We start from the raw sequence: 26,043 nt of genomic DNA, 5'->3' as shown, positions 1-26,043 counted from the left end.
AGGCATAAAAGTGTGTTTATTTCTATGTCACCCAAAAGCATGCTGTATCCCCCACAGCCTCAGCCAAGTGACAGGACACCAGTACTTCAGTGACCCCTCTCTCTCTCAAGGGGGTGTTTGTTGTACAATTGGATGGTCTACTTTCAGTCCATACCTGCAAAACCAGTTTCTAATGCAGATTCTGGATCATGCTCTATAACTGGACATCAAACTTGTGCTGGGCACCTAGAATTCAGAGCCAATAAGCCTCCCTAAAACCACTGCTGCTACCAGCAGTCTGCGTAGGAGGAAGAAGGCTGCCCTACATTTTTATGAGGACTTCTTCCAAAGGTGGTCAAACCAGACCTTCATGTCTGACAACTAAAATTTTACTAAGGACCTGGGTGACCTTACCCAAAGGCACATAAAGATGATTTTAGATAATTCCCAGACCCTGTCTTTTAAATAGTTATGCATTTATTTTGATGCAAATTAAAAATAATTAAAACAGCACATTAAATCATGTGCTAATTTTGCTCTTACTAAAGCTAAAGAGGGTATTTTCATTTTTAACAAAATATATTAAGTGAATGATAAAAGAGACATCATGAGGTGTTAGAGCCTCCACAGAACTTGGCAGTTGGACTTCTGGTATATGTGGTCACCTAAAAATTCCCTTCTACCTGCCAGGTGGTACAACTCCTGATCCCAGCCAGAGATATTGCATAACTTTCATTTTGAAAAGGTTCTGGAGGGGTGCCTGGGTGGCTCAGTCATTTAAGTGTCTGCCTTCGGCTCAGGAAATATTTTCTAACAGTTCTTCCAGCTCCAAACTTTCAAGGGTTACAAATAGTCGAGTATTACTTAATTCGTGAAACAAGGGATACAAATAGTTATTTAAAGTACTTTACTAAAACACACAACCTAGTAGAATTTAAACACCAGAGGAATATAGCTCCAATAGGACATGAGTGAAATTATTTTATACCTATATATTTCATAGGAAGTTGGAGCACTTGGGTGTCTCAGTTGGTTAAGCATCTACATTTGGCTCAGGTCATGATCCCAGGGTCCTGGGATGGAGCCCCACACTGGCTCCTTGCTCAATGGGAGCTCAGCTTCTGCTTGTGTGCTCTCTTTCTCTCTTGCACTCTCTCAAATAAATAAATAAATAAAATATTTGTAAAAAAAAAAAAAGAAAAGTTTCTGGAGCATTGGGACTAGTAACTACTCTGTGTCACTGGCCACAACAGAATTAATTCAATCATGACCAATTTTCTCAGCACTACTTTACTGAGGACCTGGGTGATGATACCCAAAGCTTTGTAAGGAAAATCATTTGAGTTAGTGAGTATTTGGTTTTGCTTCTTTTCCCCTCAAGAATAAGAAGCCGAACTCTTTATTTTCTTTATACCTCTATACATTTTTTTAAAATTTAATTTATGTATTTGAGAGAGTATGAGAGAGCACAAGCAGGGGGAGCAGCATGCAGAGGGAGAGGCAGAAGCAGGCTTCCCGCTCAGCAGAGAGCCCAATGTGGGGCTCCATCCTAGGGCCCCGGGATCATGACAGGAGCTGAAGGCAGATGCTTAACAGACTGAGCCACCCAAGCACCCCTATGCTTCTATATTTTTTAAACCCAACGAATATGACATAATAACAACAACACAAGTAATGGCCCATAAACATTTCTGTAATTCCAAGACCTGTGCTAAGTATATGATATACAATTTATTTCTTTGATAAATATTTTGACACTTCCTCCATACACTGTCTTTTATTGCAATGTGACCATTTCCTGAAAAATGTCTTATACAGCTCCCAACCCAAATATTAGAGGAGTGACAACACAAGCACTCCAACCTCCTGATCTGTCTCCCAGAATACACTTTTAGTCCTCTGTTTCATCCCATACATTGGTGCAAGAATCATCTTTTTAAACTGTCAGCTTTTTGGAGTGTGTTATTTCTTTTCAAAGAATCACACTTCTTAGCCTTCTAGGAAAGCTTCAAGAAGCTTTCCTAGTTTTATCTTCTGGTGCTCCCCAGACATCAGCTCCCACCCCAATACACACACCCTGTTCCAACCCAGTTCTGTCCGGCAAGACACTGTTTCCAAAGACTAGACAATAATTCCTTCCACCCATAGGTTTCACCTAGCCTGAAGTGCCCCCTGTCTCTCTTTCTGCCAGTGTAGCTTAACCATTAGGAGTAGAGTTCTAGAGACTGACAGATCCCAACTGATCTAATCCCTCCTGATATGTTGGGTGACCTTGGGCGAAACCCTTCACCTCTCAGAGCCTCAAATACACAGCACAGCTAAAAACACCTACCTACCTATCACAGAGGTTGTTGGATAATTCAATGAGATGATGCCCATAAAATGCAGGGTACAGTACTTGGTACATAATAAAGATTAGTAACCTGTCCCTGTTATCATTTGTTGCTGCTGTTACCATTAATTTTATTTGATTTGTTCCCCATCCTTCATAAAACCTTTAAGCAATCAACGTCAAAATTATCACTTTTCTTTGAATTATCAAACATTTATTTTTCCTATCACTGATTTGACAGCTAGTATTTAGTGCCCCATATTGGTGGTTTCCTTCCTGTGCACCCACTGTCTTATTTCCTCCTCTTTAGAACAAGCTCCTTGAAGAAAATACCTAAGTCGTCGTAAGCATTCTTAGGCATTTTGGCTCTTTGTGTGACTGAGGCCGTTATATCTTGTCCTGGAAACTTTCCCCTTTTAAAAACGTGAAGGTTAGTTGAGTTAGCCTAAAAGAAAATTGTGCACTTAAAGCAATCAATGGTGTGGGATCTGGAGGTGGGAGTGGGAGTAGGAGGGAGGTTAAGATAAGGGACTCCAGGTAGGGGCAGAACTGAAAAGAAATGAATTTTTTTTTTTAATAACCATCTCCTTTGATCTAAGATCTCCTAGCAGCAGATAATAATTTAAGAAAAAGGGAGCCTCACCACCATTTGCCCTCCATCTCCCCTGCCTCCTCTTTCCCGGAGGTGACTACTGGTGGGGGTCGGAGGCGGAGGGATGGGGGGTGCTTAAGCCCTTTGCAAGTAAGGTGACTACAGCTAACCACAGGAATTGTGAAAGCGGACCGAAGAATACTAACTACCAACCCACCGCCTGAACTGCGATCCTGGGGAATCCGTAGCAGGAGGGGACCCAGCTCAACCAACCGAGGCCGGTGCGGGTTGGGGGCGGGAGGGGAGGGGGCGTGGGCGTAGACCAGCATTGCTCCGCCCCTGAAGCTGGGTGGTGACCAGTAGGCGGCACCGCGGCGCTGTTCGCTTATATATGGCGCAGCCCCAGGAAACACCGAGCGCTTCACCCTAGCTGAAGTTAAGAGGTCGGTGGCAAGATGAGCCGGGCGCCAGCGTTCTTGAGCGCAGCCGAGGTGCAAAAGCACCTCCGCAGCTCCAGCCTCCTCATCCCGCCGCTGGAGGCGGCTCTGGCCAACTTCTCCAGCGGCCCCGACGGAGGAGTTATGCAGCCGGTGCGCACCGTGGTGCCGGTGGCCAAGCACAGGGGGTGAGTGAGGAAGGCCGGGGTTAAGGGCTGGAGAAACTGGAAAGGTGGAACGGGAGGCGAGCGAAGGGAGCAGCGGGAGAAAGGAAGAGAGGCCTTGCCTAATCATTGCTGGTAACAGCTGCCACATAATATTGGCGCTAGCCACCGGTCAAGGGGACGCTTTACAGGGATTTATCTTGTTAAATTCAACACATTATCCATATAGGTAGGTATTGATAATATTTTACTGATGGGGACAATTGAGACTCAGAGAAGTGAAGTGACTTACCCAAGGTAGCATAGGTAGTTAGTGGCAGAACTGGAATGGTTTTTCTCATCCAGATGGCTCTGTACTGTTGAATGTACTCTATGTACTGCCTAAAGGCAGGACAGAGGAATGGGGGCAACGGAGGACAGTAGGGCAGTGACTGAGGAAAGAGAAAGGAAGGTATATGGGGACTTGATAGGACACCCCCAGTCTTGGTAAGAAGGGATTGAAGCTACTCACTCCCTCTCTCTTTGTAGTTTCCTGGGGGTCATGCCCGCCTACAGTGCTGCAGAGGATGCCCTGACCACCAAGCTGGTCACCTTCTACGAGGGCCACAGCACCGCCTCCACGGTCCCCTCCCACCAGGCCACTGTGCTGCTCTTTGAGCCCAGCAATGGCTCCCTTCTGGCGGTGAGCAAACTCCCTGCCCTGGGGTAAGGTGGGGCCCCTGGGCCCAGTGCTAGCCTCCGAAATTAGTTCTCTGAGTGGGCTGCGGGGAGTTTTGATTGTGACCACACGTGCCCCTGTCTGAACGATGATGATGTCTCTGGATAATAGCCATGGTGAAGATTACCTGTGACCGTGTGTCTGTTTCTAGGCCTGCCTGAAGATGCATGTAGCCCAGCACCAGAGCCCACTGTTGCTTCAAGTGTGTGACAGACAGTGTGGAAGTAACAATCTCCTCATTCCTGTAGAAGCTCTTGTCCTATACAAGTTATTCCAATATACAGTTTAATCAAACTCAGTAGCCAAGGAAACATTTATTTAGTGAACCTCTGTAATGTGGAAGAAAACGAGTGTCCTGTAATCCTGGGGAGTCTTTTCTGAGAGATACACAGTAACCTGTTTTAACGTTTCATGATAGCATCAAAATAGAGCAGTAGTCCTTTTACTGAGCACTTTGTATTGGCTAGGCATGGTTCTGAACGCTTTACCTGTATTAACTCCCTCAATACTTAGAACCACTCTGTGAGGTAAGTAGTAGTATTTGCCCCCATTTTACAGATGAGGAAACTGAGTCATAGAGCAACGATGTCCATCTTACCCAGATTTACATAACTATACTTCAGACCTGTTCAGTGTAAGTCCATGGTCCATATCCTCTGGAGACTGTGTCTCCTGCCTTTCTAACTGCCATTTACTGAGAGCTTACCATGTGCTAAGGAAGAGAAATTGATCTCAGTTATGACAATATTCCTCAATGGGAGGGGTTTTTTTAAGACTTTATTTATTTATTTGACAGAGAGAGAGATCACGAGTAGGCAGAGAGGCAGGCAGAGAGAGAGGGGGAAGCAGGCTCCCTGCTGAGCAGAGAGCCCGATGCGGGGTTCGATCCCAGGACCCTGAGATCATGACCTGAGCCGAAGGCAGACGCTTAGCCGTCTGAGCCACCCAGGAGGCCCGGGAGTTTTTAATTCACATCCCCTCCTCCCAATTTCTGTTGGAGTCCCTGAGGCTCAAAGTAGTTGAGCCACTTTGCTTGAGGTCACACAGCTGTTTTGTGAAAGGCCCAGGGAGTCGTTGCTAGACTTGTATGATCATGGGACTTGTACTCTATACCCATGTGCTCTGTGCCCTCTCCCCTGCAAGCTAGCTCTGAGACCAGGCAGTTGAGTTGTTACCAGGGACAGTCTCCTTTATTCCACCCAAACCTCCTCTGGATCTTAAATCCTCCTCCCCTGAATTTTAGGCTCCCTGAGTACAGGAACCTGGGGGTACATTACTCCTCTGGAAAGACTAGCTCTTCCCAACCTACACTCATTCAAAGGAGATGACATTCATACTACCTGCCCGTGGTGGTTCCCTAGCAAAGTGGGACCACCTCGGGCTTTTAACAAAATGACAAGACCTTAGATCCTTCCTGAATCTGTTCAGTAGTAAGTGATTCACTTCCTTTTCTGTAAATATGAGAACACTGGTGCTACCTGGTAAATTTCAACCAAGATGGCTAACTAAAAACAGGAGGATAGTGCAAAGGATGGTGATTATTTTTAGCAAGATGTAATTCAGAATCACCTGGGGAGCTTTTGAAAACAAGGATGTCTGTGTCCCTCCCTTAGAGATACAGAGTAGTTAAAGTGTCTGGGCCTCTGTAACTTCACAAAGCTCCCCACATGTGTGGCAGGAGTGGAGAGCCACTGAGATGGAATTTCATGGCCCTTAAACAGATGTCAGATGACTTACTCTAATTCCTCAGATTCCTCCTTCACTTGATGCTTTGAGAAACCCAGGGCAAGAAAAGAAAATGGGCAATTCTTGAGGGCTCATTGTGTATGAGATGTTCACATTTCTGTGACTGCTTTTAAGCTTCATAAAGATCCTCTGAACGGTTGGCATTATTTCTTTGTTTTTACAGGTGAGAAAAATGGTCCTTAGAGATAGATATTTCTTCAAAGTTGCGTTTCTCATTAAGTGGAAGAATTTGATCCAAATCTGATAGCAAGCCTGTGCTCTCTGTAGGATAGTATGATGCTTCCTAGGGCTGCTCATTTTGAGCTGCTTCTCTCTGCTTAAGTTCTGGTGAGGAGTGCCCCTTGCTTACTGTCTCTCCTTTCCTCCAAGGTCATGGATGGAAACATCATAACTGCAAAGAGAACAGCTGCAGTTTCTGCCATTGCCACCAAGGTAAGACTAGTGCCAGGCTGTACTGTTAAGGTTTGCTGGAGAGTCAGGTTGGGTGTCTCCAGCTTGAAAGCCTAAGGGAAATGTGAGGAACTTATTTTGGTATTCCTTTGGACACAGCTGGAACTCCAAATGCCAAGTATGGGACATCAGGTGAACACAGAGATTCACAAAATTATTAGCTACCATTTAATGAGCACTACTGGATTCTAGGTACTCTACATACATTATTCCCAATCTTCACATCAACCTTGCAAAGTAGATATGATTATCTTCTTTTGCCAGATTTAGTGAACGTGTTTCAGAGAAGTTAGGTGAGTTGCCTAAGATTGCACAGCTACTAAGTGGCAGAGCAAGAATTTAATATTTGACTTTTATGACTCCAGGACTGCTTTGTGGCCCCCATCCCACACTGCTCCTGGTAAATCAGTGTGGTTGCCCCACAGGTCAAAGCCAAGAAGCCGAGGGGGAGCTGAAGAGATCTGAGCCGACTCATGTATTCATTTAGCTAGTACTGTCTGAGATCCTACCATGTATCGGGCACTGTTCTAAATATGGCAATGTGCAAAACAGGCACGGTTGGTTAGACAATAAACAAGGTGAAAAGTTTGATTTGCCAAGGAAATAATTAACCAACAACAAATCCCTTTTGAGTTTAATAATATACTATACTATATTTTATACTATACTATATTATATATATACTATAATATACTAGGATTTACTTTAAAAAAAAACAAAACAAAACAAAACCTACTTCCAGCAGAAAACAGTGTGCTGGACAAAATAAAGCAGAATTGAGAATATTCTCAATTGGGAGTGGTGACTTCCTAAATTATCCAGGGAGGACCTCACCCCTCCCAGAAGGTGACATTTGAGTAGAGACTAAAGGAAGCAAGTGAGTGAAGAGGGGAGGGGGACACTCTCCAGGCAGAAGGGAAAGCAATGATGTTTCCAAGCAGTGTCAGGTCATCCTACAAGAAAAACAGTATTTTTAGAGGTTAGGTTAGGGTTAAGAAGAGGAGCCTTGGAAAAATCGGGTGTCTTCACATGAAATGGAGAAGTACAAGGTCTGCTGACGCTAGTTTATGACGCCTGAGCATAAAGGAAGTGTGGGATGTGGGGAGCAGCAGACACCAGGTGTTCAGATCGTGAGATGGTTAAGATTTTTTAAACACAGGATGGGGGGGAAGAATGTGAGGATTAATCTGGTAATCATGTAGGAAGGGGGCAGACTACAGAACACAGCTGGACGAACTGGTTTTTTGAATTATCTCCAGACCTAACTCAGACTGAAATGATCAAGGGACTCCTTGAGGAACACATGTATGTTCACTGGTACAATACTGCCTTACATTTGTGTGTGAAGGTCTTGTCAAAATAATTTCCAACCCACTGTCTTGACGTATCTTTGGGTTTCTGTGAGGAAAGCAAAGAAGATATTATTGGCTTATTTGATGTGGGAGGAGATGGAGGCTAGGGCTTCCTGATGCCGCGTAGCTGCGGGGTCTTCCGAGGCCACCTTGTCTTCTTGGCCCAGGTCTGCAGTTTTCATCCCAAACTATGCAGCAGCATCACCTGGGGAATATTTTTAAAAATTCAGATCCCCGGGAGCCTGGGTGGCTTAGTGGGTTAAGCCTCTGCCTTCAGCTCAGGTCATGATCTCAGGGTCCTGGGATCTAGGTCCACATCATGCTCTCTGCTCAGCGGGGAGACTGCTCCCCCCCACCCCCCATCCCCGCCTGCCTCTCTGCCTACTTGTAATCTCTCTCTGTCAAATAAATAAAATCTTTAAAAAAAAAAAATTCAGATTCCCCAAACCACAGATCTGAAATCACTAAGAGCAGGGCCCAAGAAAATGGTTATTTTTTTCAATAGTCTCAGATTAATTCTGATGATCAACCAGCTTTGGAAACCAGACTCTTTTTTTGTTGTTGTTGTAAGATTTTTTTATATAATGGAGAGAGAGAGCATGAACAAGGTAAGGAGCAATAGGGGAAGCAGGCTCCCTACTGAACAGGGAGCCCAGCATGGGTCTCAGTCCCAGGACTCCAGGATCATAACCTGAACTGGAGGCAGATGCTTAACCAACTGAGCCACCCAGGCACCCTGTGGAAACCAAACTCTTGCAGCATCCAGTTATACTGTGCTTTTTTGCATTGATAAAAATCTGCACTCCCACAAGAGTTGAGAATCATTGAGTTGATGCTCAGAACTTAGGCTGAGGGCACCTGGGTGGCTCAGTGGGTTAAGCTGCTGCCTTCAGCTCAGGTCATGGTCTCAGGGTCCTGGGATCAAGTCCCGCATTGGGCTCTCTGCTCGGCAGGGAGCCTGCTTCCCTCTCTCTCTCTCTCTCTGCCTGCCTCTCCATCTACTTATGATCTCTCTCTGTCAAATAAATAAATAAAATCTTAAAAAAAAAAAAAAGAACTTAGGCTGAAATGTCACAGCTTTATGCCCAGGGATACAGATGGGTTATTTCAATAAAGAACAAAGGGTCTATTATACTTTTTGCCTTGGAACAGAGAATGTTTTCTTTTCTGCTTCTCTTTCATTTAGGGCTTTAGGGAGGATGAGATGTATGGGAAGTTTTCGGGCCTAACAGTCACTGTAACTTCTTTGCATATGGTTTGCACGTAACCTGAGTTGAGTACTCTGACATGCTTTCTCAAGATGACAGTATATATCAGGGTTTATCCCTGGCATGCATCTATTCAACAAATATTTGAGTGCCCACCAGGGTCCAGGCCCAGTGCTCAGCATAGAGCATAAAATGGTGAGCTAAACAGTACCTGCCATCATGGAACACATAGTCCATTTGGGGAAACAGATATTAACCCAAAGATCATATCAATAAATGTAAAATCACAACCCTGACAAATACATTGAATGCAAGAGAAGAAATGCTGTGAGAGAGTACAACGGAGGGTCTGTCGAATTTGGGAAGGCTTTTCCTGTATAAAGGATATCTGAGCAGAAATTTGAAGTTTAGTAGGAATTACTCGTAAGGGACAGAAAGGAAATTATTCCATGAAGAGGAAAATCTGTGCAAAGATCCTGTTGTTGATGGAAGCACATGTTCTTGGGAGTCTGCAAAGACGCTGGTGTGGCTGAAGGACAGGAAGTGCAGGGGAGCATGTCTTAAGTGGGGGCTGGAGAGATGGCAAGGCTAGACAGACATAGTGCTATTCATTAGCAGATGCCAATGAAACACACACTTTCAAACTCTACCATAAGAAACCTACCAGATTCATATACATGTTTTTTTATTATCTGCATGCTATGGTAAAAGATTGAAATACCACTAATCCTCTTCTTTTTTTTAAAATAAGTCTTACGAAAGTTATACTGTTTAGGGAAAGGGATGTCAATTGTAACATTATTACCAAGGCAACAAATTATCAAGACAACAATCAGAATTAAAGTTTAGTTTCAGAAGTTGAAGGTTACTTTTATAGGACACTACAACAATTTCTGAAACCCATGCATACTTCTTGGAATAGATTCATATTAACTGAGAACAGAAAAAACGATTGATTTAGTTAAGGAAAAATCAGCTAATTCTCCTCGTTGCGTAAGAGCATAAGATTGAGGGGTTCTGTGAATATTGTAATTCTGAAAACGTTTCAAATCAGATACTTTGAATGCTATTTTATGGCACAAAATGGTATCTCCCCTTCTGCAGCTATAGGAGAGATGAACATCTGCTCGTATTTCTGAGACTCCGTTTTGCTAGTAATTAATAATTCAAGAGACTTTCACTTTTAAGATTACATTCCAGAAATGCTATAATTAACATTGTAAGAAAGAGCAGGCCCAAGGAATTTTACTAAATTTTACTAAAATTTTACTCATGAGATAGAGAAACGGCAAAAGAGGGTCTTGCTTAATACGGATGGTTTGAGGAGCAAGTGATATCCTCTATGCCAGTAGTTCTCAACACAGAATGATTTTTCTCCGGCCCCAAGGACATTGAGGAGTAGGAGACATTTTTGGTTGTCACAACTAGGGGAGGTAGGGGATACTGCATCTAATTCATAGTCAGGGAAGCTGCTGAACAACCTGTAAAGCATGGGACAACCCAGCCCCCCACCCCAGCCAACGGGGAATTATCCAGCCTAAATGTCAGTAGTGCTGAGGTTTAACAACCTCACTTGATTTCTTATGCATAGTTGTAGGTATGTGCTAAATCTGTGCACGTAAGATCATCTCTGTCCTCATGGGCTCACAGACCAGGACAAGAAAATGACTCTATAAACAAATAAGCATTGTGAAGTGGTAACTTCTCCCAGGGAGGTCAGAATGACTTCACTGGAGAGGTGACACTTGATGGGAGGTGATCATAAATCCCACTCCCAAACATGGACACACATACATCAGAGCATGTGCCACAGAGACTGGCTCTACATGGAGGCTGAGTCATGGATTCTAGGTAGCTCTTCGAAGTAACTCGGGGCTCTGAAAAGTAGGTGTGGCTTCTCATTTCCCCAAGACAGGGCAGCCCAGGAGAAAAAATGTGGGTTTTGGAGAATCAAAGATGTGGTTTTGGAGCCTCAGGGTGCCATTTCATAGTTGTAGGACTCTGAGCAAGTTCCTTAACCTCTCCAGACCCCGATTTCTTTATCTAGAAGAGGAAGATAAAAGTAGGAGTGCCTAGTTCATGGGGTCCTTGGCTGGACTAAATGAGATCGGGAGGATAAAGCATTGGTATATACACTGGGTGCTCAGTGAAGGCTCCTTCCTCCTTTCTACACTCCACAGAGGAGAAACTGAAACACAAAATGCCATCTCCTTCAGTGCCCAAGAGATAGTGAGGGAGATGAAGATAGGGCAGAAGGCACCTGATGTTCAAACTGTATCTGTTCTTCATCTGGCCGCTATTTCTTCCTTGACCTTCACATCGTTTCTCTCCCATAGTTTTTGAAACCACCCAGCAGTAAAGTGTTGTGCATCCTTGGGGCTGGAGTCCAGGCCTACAGCCACTATGAGGTCTTCACAGAGCAGTTCTCCTTTAAAGAGGTAAGTCCAGGAAGCTTGAGGGAGAAGAGGGGAGGGAGCAGTTGGGGCCTTTATCTCTACTCCTTCACTGCTACGTGGGCTATTCTGAAATAGGTCAAGTCTGATCTCTTTTAATGACTCGCCCAGAAGTCCCATTGGAGGCAAAGAGACCTGAATCACCTGTCTCGTTTCCCATTCCTAGGGTATGCCAGAGGACGCAGCAAGCCCACTTGGTTAAAAGATTGTGTTATATCCATTGTATACATTCAGTTTTCCTTTCTGTCCCTCTCTGTACTTCTCTAAGGAGACTCTGGGATTTTTTAGGCATTCATGGCTATGGACACACAAACTGGGAACGAGGCCTAGAGGGCAAGAGACCACAGCACCCTGCCTCCACAGCCCCAGTGCTGGTCCACCTTTGCCCCAGTCATGCCTCCCACTTCTTACGGGAACATTTTATACTTTTATTTTTTGCACATGTGTGAGAGGGGTAGGGCAGATTTAAAATATGGCATTTAAAAAATTTTTTTTATTTCTTAAGATTTTATTTATTTGAGAAAGCGAGCAAGCACAGGTAGGAGGAGGGGCAGATGAAGAGGGAGAAGCAGACTCCCCACTGAGCAAGGACTCCCTAAGCAGGGCTCCATCCGAGAATCCTGGGATCAGGACCTGAGCCAAAGGCAGATGCTTAACAGATTGAGCCACCCAGGTGCCCCAATATGACATTAAAAAAAAAATGACTTATTCACTCATTTGAGAGAGAGAGAGAGAAAAAACATGGGCGAGGGAGGGGCAAAGGGAGAGAGAGAATCAAGCAAGCAGACTCCCCACTGAGCAAGGATTCCCTAGGCAGGGCTTGATCCCACAACCCTGAGATCATGACCTGAGCTGAAATCAAGAGTCGGCCCTCAGTGGATTGAGCCACCCAGGCATTCCTTAAAATACGACTTTTTAATGATAAAAATAATACCCCTGCTTTGGCAAATATCGACTGTAAGGAAGAACAAAGAAAAATGCCTTTTACCTGTTTTCAAAGATAAGCAGTTACCACTTTCCAATCCTCTCTTTAGTTTTTCATAAAGTAGTGTCCATCATGTTAGATATACCCAATTGTATATCCTATCTTTTCATGAAATGTGCTAACATCATCACTTTGCTGGTTACCCATTTTTTATATCCAGTTGCATCATTTTTTATCAAGAAGGGTGCTGTGGGTAACCATTCTCCTTTGATAGGGTATACTGTATTCTTTTTTACCTTGGTTGATGAACTTAGGCATAATATTTACTTCTGTATTTCTTACCTTTCCTTATGGGGGATTCTTTAGGCCTTATTTTCTGTTGAGGGTCAACAACTCCCACTCCTCCCTTGGAAGTCCGCTAAGCAAGCCAGCAAGTCCCCACCACCTGGTGAGGTGAATGACCCAGCTCCTGCCAGCATCTGCCAGGACTCTAACTAGCCACTACTCCTGACATTTTCATCCCCTGCACTCCTCACTGCTCAAACCCTTCTTGTTTTCAATCCCCTACCTCCCCTTCAGAGATCAAGTTATTCCACACACGGTGCTGTCTTTGAAGCCTGCATCTGCTCTGACTCCTTTACAGTCGCAAACACAAGGTGGGAATTGGATGCTGACCGTGCCCAGTTATGTGCGTTTCGTAGACCTGAAAACTTGGGCTGCATGAGGTTGAGTCATTTCAGGAGTGAGCAGTATGGGACAGAGTGAGGATTGATTCCAAGCCTTCCTAGCTCCAGAATTTGCTCCGCTAATTATTAGGTTATATAGCTATTAAGCTACAGAGGCTGGGTATCCCTGGCTAGAACTGAAAGACTGTCCCTGCTTCTTACAAGGAGAAAGGAGTAGAGAAAGGTCATTTTCAAATATTTGGTCAGGTGCCTGCCACAATCAATGCTGTGCCTTTGGTCAAATGTTCTTTCTCCGTAGGAGATGATTTAAATAACCAAAGCCCTTACCCTAGAGAGGCTCATCTTTCCCCTGGTACTCCTGGGCTGGATGAAACTTAAACAGCCAAACAATCATGACACCGGTGTCGCTCTTGTTACCCCCCAATGAAGGTGAGGATATGGAACCGCACCAAAGAAAATGCAGAGAAGTTTGCGGACACGGTTCAAGGAGAGGTAGAGGTCTGTTCATCGGTGCAGGAAGCTGTGACAGGAGCAGATGTGATCATCACAGTCACCATGGCAACAGAGCCCATTTTGTTTGGTGAATGGGTGAAGCCCGGGGCTCACATCAATGGTAAGTAGATTGGCTCCGTGAGCGTGGGTAGGTGGTTACCAGAGTTGTCCCTTAGGCTGGACTGAGCGGCTGCATCTGCAGAGCTCTTTTACTCATGCAGAATGACCAAGCCTTTTAAGGTCTTCAGAAACATGGGAGCCCCGAAAAACAATATTCGCTCAAAAATATGAAACAAAAGTCACAAGCCTGAAACTTATAACAAATTTAATTAAAGTTCTATAAAAGGTAACATTATGGCAGGTGGTCAGACACAGCTAAGTTCATAAATGTAATGAAATTTAAATCACAAAAGCCACATGAGTCATTCTTTCTTAACAATACTTAGAATTATCCCCCGGCTCCCCCCACAAAAAAAGTTTTTTTTACTACAGCACAAAAGACATTCCTTGTGACTTATGGGTGCTCATTAGCATGTGTGCTGGAATGGGTGGGACTCCAAACATAAGAGTTCCTGGGGCTTCTAAAGTTTCTCAAATGGCCCTGGAGGTCCTAGCAAGAACTAGTCTCATTGAACACTTATTATTGTAGGTGCTTTTCTAAATTCCTTATTTGTATTCTATCATTCAGTCCTTACAACAATCCTCTGAAGTAGGAGCTGTTATTATCATGACCCTCACTTTATAGGTGGGTAACCCAAGGCATGGAGAGATTAAATAACTTGCCCCAAGTCGTCAGAGGTTCTTAGTTGTAGAGCTGGGATTTGAACTGGGGCGATCTACCCTCAGAGCCTAAGCTCTTAAATTACGTTCTATATTATCTTCCACTAAGAAGACTGAGTCTGTGCATAGGGAGGCAAATACTAGGGATTTAAACATGTCATTGGCTTTCTGTTTTAGTGACAAGCACATGGTGTGAACTCAGAAGCTGAGATTTCTGTACGCACTGGCAGACGAGCAGGCAGGAGCCAAGATTACGCATTCTATCCCTAATGTGTATTGAGTGCCTACAGTGTGCCAGGCACTGTTCTAGATGCCGGGCAGGCCAGAATAAGCCACACTCAAGGTCACTCCCTTCCTGGCGCTTGCATTCTAGGGAGGGGGAATAGATAACAAACAGATAAACAAACAGATGAAACAAATAGATGGTTCCAGCTAAAGATTAATTTCTTTGGAGAAGACAAAAGTGTGGTACATCTGAGGAATGGGCCAAAGTGAAGTGAAGGTCTCAGGCCATGTGGGACTGGTGTTAGGACATGGCTTCAGGGAATAAGTAGACAAGAGATGGGTGAGTCCTGGCTTTATGGACAGTAGCCCCTTTTCTGGAAGGTCATCAGAAATCACAAGAAACCCATTCTTGGTGAAATGGACAAGAGCTGAATCTTAAGCAAAATGGAATTGATTTTTTTCTTCCCCCAGCCTAAAACAGCGTGTACTTATTACCTTGCAGTTTCTGTGGTTTCGGAAGGCTGGGCAGGGGTCAGCTGGGTCCTCTGCTCACACAAGGGGGAAATCAAGGTGTTGTCTAAGCTTCAGTCTCATCTAGAGGCTAGACCCCTGTTCCAGGCTCAGGTAGGACAAGAGTGCTGGTTTCCTGGGGGCGAATCTCAGCTTCTAGAGGCCGCCCACGTTCCCTGTAATGTGGATGCTCCATTTTCAGTGCCAGCAACAGGGAATCTCTCTTACACTGTGAATCTCCAGGAAGGGCTGCCTCAATTGTGAGTCAAGGCATCTCTTCTGTGTCCCTAGCCTAAAGACAAAATTGGTTTGTGTGTTTACAGAGGCATCACATATACTTCAGACAAATATGTTACCACTGCGGTTGACAGGGAAACACCAGCAACAGATTTTACTTATTTTGCAGCTTGGCTAAGAGATAGGCCCAATTCCACCCTCGCCTGCATTTCGCTCATCCTGTCCCCACACCACTGCACCCCTCCCCCACCAGGGTCTGACCCTCACCCATTCTAGCTTCACTGAAGCAAGGCCAGGGTCCAGTCTAAGTCAGGCCCCTCCCTTTGCTGCCTGGCCCACCTCCATCTGCCCAAGTGGCCTCACACAGCCCTTTGAGAACTCGCCCTGCTCAGAAGAATTGGGGCAGGGGAGGGTTGGGGGGAGACACAAGTGCCATGAGAAGGGATGGCTTGAGAAACCAGGGTTTTTCCCACCAGCTTATGATTTATTTACAAGCTTCATTTGGTTCGTGCTTTTTGTTCTGTAGAACTCCTCACACAAATGACCTTCAAGGACATTTTTACACCACTCTCTTTGAAAATTAGAGAGAGGGACACCAGCAGGAGCAGGAGCAAATAGAGAAAACTGGACGCAGTGTGAGAAGGCACATAATATGTTGGCGTGAGGCTTTGTAGTGGTTTCCAAAGACTAGTTGGCCATGGGCTGGTTCCAGCCAGCAGATGTGTTTTGTTTGGACCATAGCATGCTCTAAAAATCAAGAAATAACACATGCAAATAGATTTCCTGCTTCTCTTTTAAGAAAAAAGTGGGGAGAAAAAGGAGGAAGGGGAGACTAATGGCAGCCCTGCTTTCTCACATGGCCTCAATTAGCTTGAGCTGAAGGATGCTTGCCCTCTTTACATGGGCCAGCTTTCTTCTGTCAACTTAGGTCCCCACCATTTCCAGTGCGGTCTCTCTGACCAGCCCTGCGGGCATTTGGTGGTGGCCTCTGCATTGTCTTATCTGCCAGGAGGCATGATTCCTGGATTCCTCATTAAAATCCTGGGCTCTCTGCAAAGGACATGAAATCTCAGGGCCAGGATGGAGCCACTTTCCTCTTTATCAGGCCTTCTCCATGACCCTGGTGCTGGGCTCTTTTGTCATAGTTAAGAGAAAAATGATTAGGGGTGAGGAATGAGAATGATTCAGGAGGAAGCAGATCGGCAGAAGACGGAGGAGAATGGGGTGTGGATAAGCGACGGGTGATGTCTCTGAGGGTTTTTGTCCAGAAGTCGCTGCCCCGAATAAACGGAAGAGGCATGGAATGCATGGTCCCTCTGAGTCGTTAGGTGCACTTATCAGAGACAGAACTGTGGCAGGCACCTTCACTTCTTTGAACTTCTGTGTGTGCATCTTTTAAGTGAGAATCAGACACGAAGCGTACTTGTGAGGACTATAAATAATATGTGTGAAACATCCCACGGCTAGGAGGCAACCAATAAATGAATGCTAAGTTGCTTCAAAATCTTTTAGAAAGATCACGATATGAAATGAAAGAAAGAAAGAAAAAAAAAGGCGTTCTTACTGGTGAGTGTTCATTCTTGCTGATCGGGAGGGGTTGGCATTGGGAAAGACGGCACCTCAAATCTGAATGTTCTCATGTGTCCTAGGTCACCTCCTTTCCCCCCGCCCTTCTTCCGTTCTTTGGCACGTGTAGTGTCCTTTGTCACTGTTTCTGGGCTCACAGTCTGTTTTGCTGTCTCTTAGCCATCGGAGCCAGCAGACCCGACTGGAGAGAGCTGGATGATGAGCTGATGAAACAGGCTGTTCTTTACGTGGACTCCCATGAGGCTGCCCTGAAAGAGTCCGGAGATGTCCTCTTGTCGGGGGTGAGCCCCTCCTCCTGGGGGGCTGCTGTCCAGCGGGCCTCAGTGGGATCCCAGGGTTCCATTAACCTCCCCTTCCATTTGGACTGCTCCAAATCTCAGTCACCCCCACCTCTTTTGGGGGTTGGGGAGGGGGAAAAATTGGCAGCTCCTAAAACATCTCTCAACCCTTGCTAATCCCAGTCTAGGGTAATGTGGCCATTATGGTGTTGACATGTGTTTTCCCGTCCCCTTTGCCTGGAGAGAGCAGCTTGACAGATTTTTTCCATCAGACTGAGTTGTCCTCTAAGGTGGTAAGATTGGGAGATAAGTGCCCGGAAACCTTTCCAGTGTGGCCAACAGCACAGGACTGGGGTTGGCCACTTTCTGGCCTCATTCTTTTGTAAACAGAGCATAGGAGCAAGAAGAGGGCTGCCGAAATGAGTGTTCAGATAAGAACATGCTGATTTCCTCACTGACATACTGTCTTGGCCAGACATTCCCCCAGCCACAAACTTACATCTCTACATTCATGGTATTGCAAAGACAGATGCTACGCAAATAGCATATTTATATATATATTTAAATATATATATTATTTAAATATATAGAAATGTTATTCATATATATTAAGTATATATTTATATATTTATTATATATATTTATTATTTTAATATATTTATATATTTAAATATATTATTTAAATGTATACATTTATTTTTATTTATTTATTAATATTAAATATATATATTTATTATTTTTTAAAATTAAATAAGCATACATATGCTTACTTATGATATATGCTTATTTATTTTTTTAATGGGGAAAGCCAGTTTACATATGGTCTTTTTGTCAAGTTTCTCCCTTACCCAGTGGTGGCTGCCCTCCCTGTACTCCCTCAGAATGTGGCTGGAGTGGACATTGGCTCCATGGCCTAGGTCAGTGTGTGTTTGTTTCCCAGGCCGAGATCTTTGCTGAGCTGGGAGAAGTGGTGAAGGGAGTGAAGCCAGCACTCTGTGACAAGACCACGGTGTTCAAGTCTTTGGGTAAGGACTGTAGCTCCCAGGGCATATATCCAACCAGAGCACAATGCAGATTTGCCCACTGGTGGAAAGAGGAATGAGTCACCTGACTCAACAGCTGAGTTACAAAATCCATCACTTGGGTCAATTATTTACAAGTCTTAGAATAGTAGGTAAGCCCAGGAACTCTGAAACTGGGTGGTCCTGGGCTGGCTTCCCTTTTCTGCCACTCCCTGGACATGTGTCCTTGGGCAAGGGACCTCACCTCACCTGTCTGAGCCACGGTCTGTTCACTGCTTGTTACCTCTAGTGTTTATGAGAATTCAGTGATGTGTTTGTACAACGATTTGCACATAGCAAGTGTCAGCAGTAAATCATTTAGACTTAGATCTAAATGAAAGTCCGAAAAATCAAGTAAGATTAAAAACAGAGAGGGAGACAAACCATGAGACTCTTAATCATAAGAAACAAATTGAGGGTTGCTGGAGGGGTGGGGGGTGGGGAGATGGGGTAACTGGGTGATGGGCATTAAGGAGGACATGAGAGGTAATGAGCACAGGGTGTTATACACAACTGATGAATCACTAAACTCTACTCCTGAAGTTTATAATACACTAGGTGTTAACTACCTTAAATTTAAATAAAACCAAAAAAATAATACTAAAATAGATGAAAGTCAGAAGAAAGTATCCATCAGAGGTGGGGGTGGGGGATAAAGTTGTTACAAGACAGAGAGCTTAAGAGAAATAGCAGGGAGACCCACCGGAAGAGACCCACACAGGAAGTATAACCTGAGACCCCTTTTTTCCCTTCCCCTCCTACCCTCCTGCTTGCTGACTGGAGAAGGGCTTCCATGGGGAGCCTCGTTACCACCAGAGTTGTGCAGGCAGAAGCCCAACCAAGGGCAGGCTCCCAGTGGCCAGTCTGCCCCTCAGCACAGCAACTCCACCCCACCAGACCTAAGGAAATGGACACACATAGTAACAGAGCTGATAATTTGCTGATACACCTAAAATACTGAAAGACTCCCAAATCGTTTGATAAGTAGTTGCTGCCCTGAGCCCCTCAGGGATGCCATCTGCCATCTCTCAAGATCTCCCCTACTTCCTAGTATCAAGCACCCAAAGCTTTTTTTTTTTTTTTTTAAGATTTTATTTATTTATTTGTCACAGAGAGAGATCACAAGTAGGCAGAGAGGCAGGCAGAGAGAGAGGAGGAAGCAGGCTCCCTGCTGAGCAGAGAGCCTGATGCGGGGCTCGCTCCCAGGACCCTGAGATCATGACCTGAGCTGAAGGCAGAGGCTTAACCCACTGAGCCACCCAGGTGCCCCAAGAACCCAAAGCTTTAATGCTTGGCAGAACATTAAGAGTGCTCTGGCCAGGGGCACCTGGGTGGCTCAGTGGGTTAAGCCGCTGCCTTCAGCTCAGGTCATGATCTCAGGGTCCTGGGATCGAGCCCCGCATCAGGCTCTCTGCTCAGCGGGGAGCCTGCTTCCTCCTCTCTCTCTGATTGCCTCTCTGCCTGCTTGTGATCTCTCTCTGTCAAATAAATAAATAAAATCTTTAAAAAAAAAAAAAAAAAAAGAGTGCTCTGGCCACCTAACATTCATGCCAGTCAGTCAGCATCCATGCCTTGCTGGCTTTTCATGCACAGAGAGATAGGCAAAGGCAGTATAAACCTTACCCAGTGCCTGGTTCAAAAACATTAGACTGATCCAGTTGTGACAGAAAGTTCCAGAGTTCAGAGCAGAAGTCAGCAACCCCTTTAAGAGACAATACTACAGAAGTCTGCTCTACCCTTTTTTTTTTTTTTAAGATTTTATTTATTTATTTGACAGACAGAGATCACAAGTAGGCAGAGAAGCAGGCAGAGAGAGAGAGGAAGGGAAGCAGACTCCCCACTGAGCAGAGAGCCCGACTCAGGGCTCCATCCCAGGACACTGGGATCATGACCTGAGCCGAAGGCAGAGGCTTTAACCCACTGAGCCACCCAGGTGCCCCTGCTCTACCCTTTTTGAGCAATGCTTGTTTTCTTACTTTGGGGATTGATTTATTGGCCCATCTTTTCATCTAGCAGGTGCATATTAAACACCTATTTTGTATTAGAATCTGTACTGGGGGCAGGGGTAGCTATGAAAATTTATAAAAATCAGCCCCTGTCCTTTGAGAACATATACCCACTTGAGCTGAAGTTATGTATCCAAAATAGCAAGACAAGTGGGGTTGCTGAAGGATGCAGGGATTGGACTAGACCAAGGGTCCACAAACAATAGCCTGTGGGCCATACCAAGCCCATCACCTGTTTTTATCCTGCCTTCAAACTGGGAAAGGTTTCTAATGAAATGACTGGGGGAAAAAAAATAAAGGAAGAAGACTATTTTATGACAGATGAAAATTATATGAAATTCAAACTTCAGTGTCCATAAAGAAAATGTTATTGGAACATGGCCAGGCTCATTTGTTTACCTCTCCTGTAGGACTGCTTTTGCAGTACAATGGTAGACTTCATTCCAAGACACCATAGGGCCTGCAAAGCCTACACATGTACCATCTGGACCCTTATAGAAAGTTTCCTGGCCCCTGAACTCAACTTGGAAGGACCCTTAAAATGTGTCACTTAGCATCTTTTCCCTGACCCCTCCCCCCTTACCCACCCCCCATCCCCTCACAGACCTCCCAAGCCTAAGCTTACCTCTGGATATCAGTCCGTGTTTCCCCCAACGGGCATTAGTAGCATGGACAATGTCTTGGGAAACTGCCAGTTACAGGGCCTGGGCTGTGACAGGAAAAGTTGTTCTGACAAAAAATGAACCACATTTCTGTCCATTCCAGGAATGGCGGTGGAAGACATGGTTGCAGCCAAGCTAGTGTATGATTCCTGGTCATCTGGTAAATAAAACAAAGGAACTTTCCATTGAGGTAGAAGCTACGGCTCAAGAGATGTTGTTACCAGCTGTCTTGCGATTTCTAGATCAAATGATGGAGCCCCATGCCTAGTGAGCTATAGTTTTGAGCTTATCATATCTTACCTTAAATAATGAGATCCCCATTTGTGTGTGTAGCAAAACTAGGTGGCCATTTCTTCTGTTACACCTGTTTATAGTAATACTCCCTTTCCCCTGTATTTCACTGCATTTTGTAATTCCTTGAAATAAAGCATTTCAGATTCTGCTGTTCTTGCTTTGGTCATTTTTGTGTTTCATGGCAAAGAAAGTGAGGGGAGCATCTGCTTCCATTCACTCTCTGGGGGAGTTTCAATGACTATAATTAAATTTATTTCTATTTTTTAAATTAGCATACAATTCTTATACCAGTGTGAAGTACACAATTCAGTGCTTTTTAGCATGTTTACAGGGAGCAACCATCAAGACTCTCTAAAACCAAAACATTTCAGCACTCCCAAAAAGAACCCTGGTACTCAATGGCAGTCACTCCCCTTTCTCCCTTCTTCCCAGCCCTGCCAACCACTGATCTACTTTCTATCTTTATGGACTTGCCTCCTCTAGACATTTCACATAAATGGAATCATACATTATGTAGACTTTCATTTCTGGCTTTTTATAATTTAAATCTCAAGAAACAGTGGAGCTTCTATATTGGTCAAGACTCCTTTGGTCACAAGTGGTAGCAACCACAACACAAACTACCTTAGGCAGAATGAATGAAAGAGGAGTGGAATGTATTGTCTCTAGTATTTAAGAAGAACACATGTAACAGGTCATAAGCTACAGCTGTATCCAGGTCTCCAAGTGTCTACAGGACCCAGTTTTGCTCTCGCCATCCCTTAGCTCTGTTTTCTTCAGTGTTGGTTCCATTACTAAGTAAGTGTTCCCCCTGGCTATCCTCTTTAGCAACCCTAGCAGAAATGGAGATTATCCCAGAACTGAGACTCAGAGGACCCTGGAGGTCATGTGCCCATTTCTGTGCCTAACATTTTGGCTAAATGAGATGGATCACTCCGGCCTAGGCCAGTGCCATTTGCCTATCCCAAAGAAATATCATCCAGGGGAATCTGATGTCCCTATTATCCAGGCCTGGGTCACACACTCCCCCTTGGAGGCAAGAATAGACTCAGCCCACCTGACCACATGAAGGGAAGGGGTCTCTTAGCAAAAAGAAGGAGAAATGGGTATTGGATAGGCAAATCTATAGATGTCCACCAAAGTATCAGTGTTGAGAGGGTCATTAAGAATCATCTAGTCCAACCTTCCCAACTTACAGATGGGGAAACTGAGGTGTGTTTTCCCTAGCTCCCCTGAATCACTAGCAGAGTTGTGTGACCTTTGGCCTGCTGAAGACCCCATCCAAATCCACCCCCATCCCTAGGCTGGTTATCAGATAAGTCAGCAGCAAACAAAAGCATTTTCTATTGCTTTGTTTTCCTACCCAAACTCTTCCTAATAGGTCCTTTTTTCATGTTCTAGGTGACCTAACCCCTAGTTTGTCATGTTTCCCAGACTGTCTGAATGGGGGCCTTTGCACTGGAATAAAATATCCATTTGATCTGCTTCTGCACATCCCAAGTGACTGTGAAGTCTTTCTGGGGACCTTAATGGTCACAACACTAAAGGATGTGTAGGGAAGGGTGTATGGTAATGGGATTATTAAAATTGCCTCAATTACAGTAATTTCTCTGACATTGGCCATAGCAACTTCTTTCTAGATATGTCTCCTAGGCAAGGGAAACAAAAGCAAGAATAAACTATTGGGACCACATAAAAACAAAAAGCTTCTGCACAGCAAAGGAAACAACCAACAAAACTAAAAGACAACTTACTGAATGGGAGAAGATATTTACAAATGACATATATAATAAAGGGTTAGTATCCAAAATGTATAAAAAATATATACAACTCAACACCAGAAAAACAAACAATCCAGTTAAAAAATGGGCAGAAGATTTGAACAGACATTTCTCCCAAGATGACATCCAGATGGCCAACAGACACATGAAACAATGCTCCACATCACTCATCATCAGGGACATGCAAATCAAAACCACAATGAGGTATCACCTTGCACCTATCAGAATGGCTAGAATCAAAACCACAAGAAGCAACGAGTGCTGGCGAGGATGTAGAGAAAAAGGAATTATTATGTGCTGTTGGTGGGAATTCAAATTTGTGCAGCCACTGTGGAAAAGAGTATGGAGGTTCCTCAAAGAACTAAAAATAGAAAAAAAAAAATAGAACTACCATATGACCCAGTAATTCCATTATTGGGTATTGACTTAAAGAAAATGAAAACATAATTCAAAAAAGATAGATGCACCCCTGTGTTTATTGCAGCATTATTTAGAATAGCCAAATTATGGAAACAGTACAAGTATCCATCGATAGATGAATGGATAAAGGGGTGTGTGTGTGTGTGTGTGTGTGTGTGTGTGTGTGTGTGTGTATTTAATGGAATATCACTCAACCATAAAAAATAATGAAATCTTGCCATTTGCAACAACATGGGTGGATCTAGAAGATATAGTGCTATGTGAAATAAGTCAGTCAGAGAAAGACAAATACCATATAACTTCACTCACATGTGGAATTTAAGAAACAATTGAACAAAACTAAAAAAAAAAAAAAAAAGAAAGAAAGAAAGAAACCAAAAAAACCAGACCCTTAACTACACAGAACAGACTGATGGTTACCAGAGGGGAGGAGAGCCAGAGGATGGGTGAAGGGGATTAAGAAATACACATATCCCGAAGAGCACTGAGTACTGTGTAGAATTATTTAATCACTATATTGTGTACCTGAAACTAATATAACACTGTACATTAACTATACTGAAATTAAAATTTTTTAAAATTGCCTTAATTCATAGAGATCTTCTTTTGTTCTTTCTTTAAGAACACCTACAATAACTCTATTCTAGGCCACCAAGTTACAACAGAAAAGAAACAGTCCTCACGAAGGTAATTAAGAGGTACAAACTTCTAGTTATAAAAATAAGTCATGGAGATGAAAAGTACAGCACTGGAACTATAGTCAATAATATTGTGATAACATTGTACAGGGACAGAGGGTGACTACACTTATCATGGCGGCACATTTCATAAAGTATATAATTGTCAAATTACTATGTTGTACACCTGACACCAATGTAATATTGTATGTCAAGTATATGTTAATAAAAACACAAACAAAAACAAAACAAAAAAAAGTCCTCATCTCCAAAAGCACACAGTCTAGGAAAACAGAGCTGTAAAAAGACAATAACAGTACCATGCCTCAGTGTCACAGAAACACACAGTCAGGGTCCCAGCAGGAAATTATTGCCACACTCAAAAGGGGTAATTGGAGAGAATTTAATGAAAGGACTGTTGAGAAAGGAGAGGGGAGAGTTACAGGAAGCAGGAAGGGATGGTGAAGGCTGGCAGGGCCAGCAGCAGTAGGAAGATGCTACCACTCCTCACTGAGTTGGCATGAGCAGTTAGGGAACTCAGCATGTATTGGAGCTACAGCAGCAATTCTCACTGTTTCACTCATATATTTTGAGACAATTTTTGCGATTATTGCCGATATGGTAATTACCCTTCAGATGAAGCAACAGAAGATGTTTGGGGAATGGTAGAGAAGCCAATGGAGCCTACAAGCTGAGTTACCTTCATGAAAATAAAATTCAGCAGTTGAAAAAAAAAAAAACAACTCTGACCACCCATTCTGGCCTCACAAAGGTTTATGATTATTCATTGTGATAACATAAAGGGATTATGTTTGTTTCCTTCTTTTTAATCCAGGAATTTTTGATGGAATTTTTAGGTGATGTTTTACAACCCACATGTCCTTCAAATACATATCCCTTTCTCTCAGCACAAAATTGACATGAAGGCCAAGGGGGTGGTCGCAGTCAGAGCTCCAGTTCTACTGGACAAATAAACATTCTCCTTCCCGTATTTTCTGAGCCAAATGCTGCCCCTCCAGTAGGACAGCATGGAAAATTCCAAATAGAAACGAGGAACTCCCACGAAGCACTTAGAATTAAATCCTTTAAATCTAAGATCCGGTAACATTTCCACTGGCCTGACTTTTCTCGTTCTCCCAAAGAGGTATCTTTCCATTTCCATAATGTGATATTCTATCCTCCGCACAGTAATGCTGGTTTCCAGCTCAAAATTCTTTGTACAACCTCATGCTGCCTCTCATTTGCTAGAATATATCACCAGGCTTTCTATATTACTTTTGCTTCTGACAATGATGTACAAAGCACTGTTAGAAAGCACCTTTTTTGTTAACAGCAACACACTTCTGGTGACTTCTACTTCTCCTATATCCTATGAACCAAGATCTCATTAGGCAGATTCTGGGGAATATGTAGAGAGAGGATCCTGGTGTCTAAAATAATGAGGTACGATACTGGCAGGCTCAGATACAACGAACTTTTTCTGGGTGTCTTCTATACAGCAACCGTTTTTGTGCACACTTTTTGAAAACAAACGCAACCTCCGTTTGTTCCAGACCAACAAAATATGGTATTTGTAAACATAATCATCCCCTAGGGCAACATATTTATTCCACGACTGACAATCTTCCTGAATCAATCCATTGAGGAAGAATGAGCCAATTGTTCATCAGATGTAAACATCTGTATCCTCCTTAAGCTTATCCTCTCCATGGTGCCTCTTGAAGCAACCCAAACAGATGTGCGAGAGAAACCACGCTGAAGATGAACAGCTGTTTCTATATTACATACACAATCAATGGTAAATTCCACTTGATGTAAGTCCTGGCTATAAAAATCCAGGGAAGCTTAGCTATTCATTCGGGCTTCAATTTGAATTTGGGATTGCCGTTCAGAAATGTCAGCAGCAATGCTGCTGATTTATATTGCAGAATTTACACATATTCAGACATGCGGTAATGATGACAGACAACAGTAAATAAAAGATAAGCACA

At 43.8% G+C, this 26,043-nt stretch overlaps 1 protein-coding gene across 1 annotated transcript; it reads left to right on the top strand.

Moving 5' to 3' along the window:
* The first annotated feature begins 3,234 nt into the window (after positions 1 to 3,234).
* LOC111146000 (crystallin mu) lies at positions 3,235 to 21,322 on the top strand. The gene is made up of 8 exons (XM_022501364.1): positions 3,235 to 3,528; positions 4,033 to 4,186; positions 6,338 to 6,400; positions 11,315 to 11,416; positions 13,472 to 13,655; positions 17,033 to 17,154; positions 18,092 to 18,176; positions 20,984 to 21,322. The coding sequence occupies exons 1-8, from the start codon at positions 3,359 to 3,361 to the stop codon at positions 21,046 to 21,048; spliced, it is 945 nt and encodes a 314-aa protein (XP_022357072.1). The 5' UTR covers positions 3,235 to 3,358; the 3' UTR covers positions 21,049 to 21,322.
* The last annotated feature ends 4,721 nt before the right edge of the window (positions 21,323 to 26,043 follow it).

Source organism: Enhydra lutris, unplaced genomic scaffold (genome assembly GCF_002288905.1).
Source record: "Enhydra lutris kenyoni isolate GAN:26980312 unplaced genomic scaffold, ASM228890v2 scaffoldscaffold13, whole genome shotgun sequence".
In the NCBI taxonomy this organism is placed as follows: domain Eukaryota; kingdom Metazoa; phylum Chordata; class Mammalia; order Carnivora; family Mustelidae; genus Enhydra; species Enhydra lutris.
Note: the sequence above shows the minus strand (reverse complement) of the source record. Positions and strands in the feature narration are given on the sequence as shown.

Bases quoted from the DNA above. Each gene is read 5' to 3' on its own strand.
- LOC111146000 (XM_022501364.1), top strand. From the start codon at position 3,359: ATGAGCCGGGCGCCAGCGTTCTTGAGCGCAGCCGAGGTGCAAAAGCAC. The intron at 3,529-4,032 runs GTGAGTGAGGAA...CTCTCTTTGTAG, and splicing joins CCGGTGGCCAAGCACAGGGG to TTTCCTGGGGGTCATGCCCG. The intron at 17,155-18,091 runs GTGAGCCCCTCC...TTTGTTTCCCAG, and splicing joins GAGATGTCCTCTTGTCGGGG to GCCGAGATCTTTGCTGAGCT.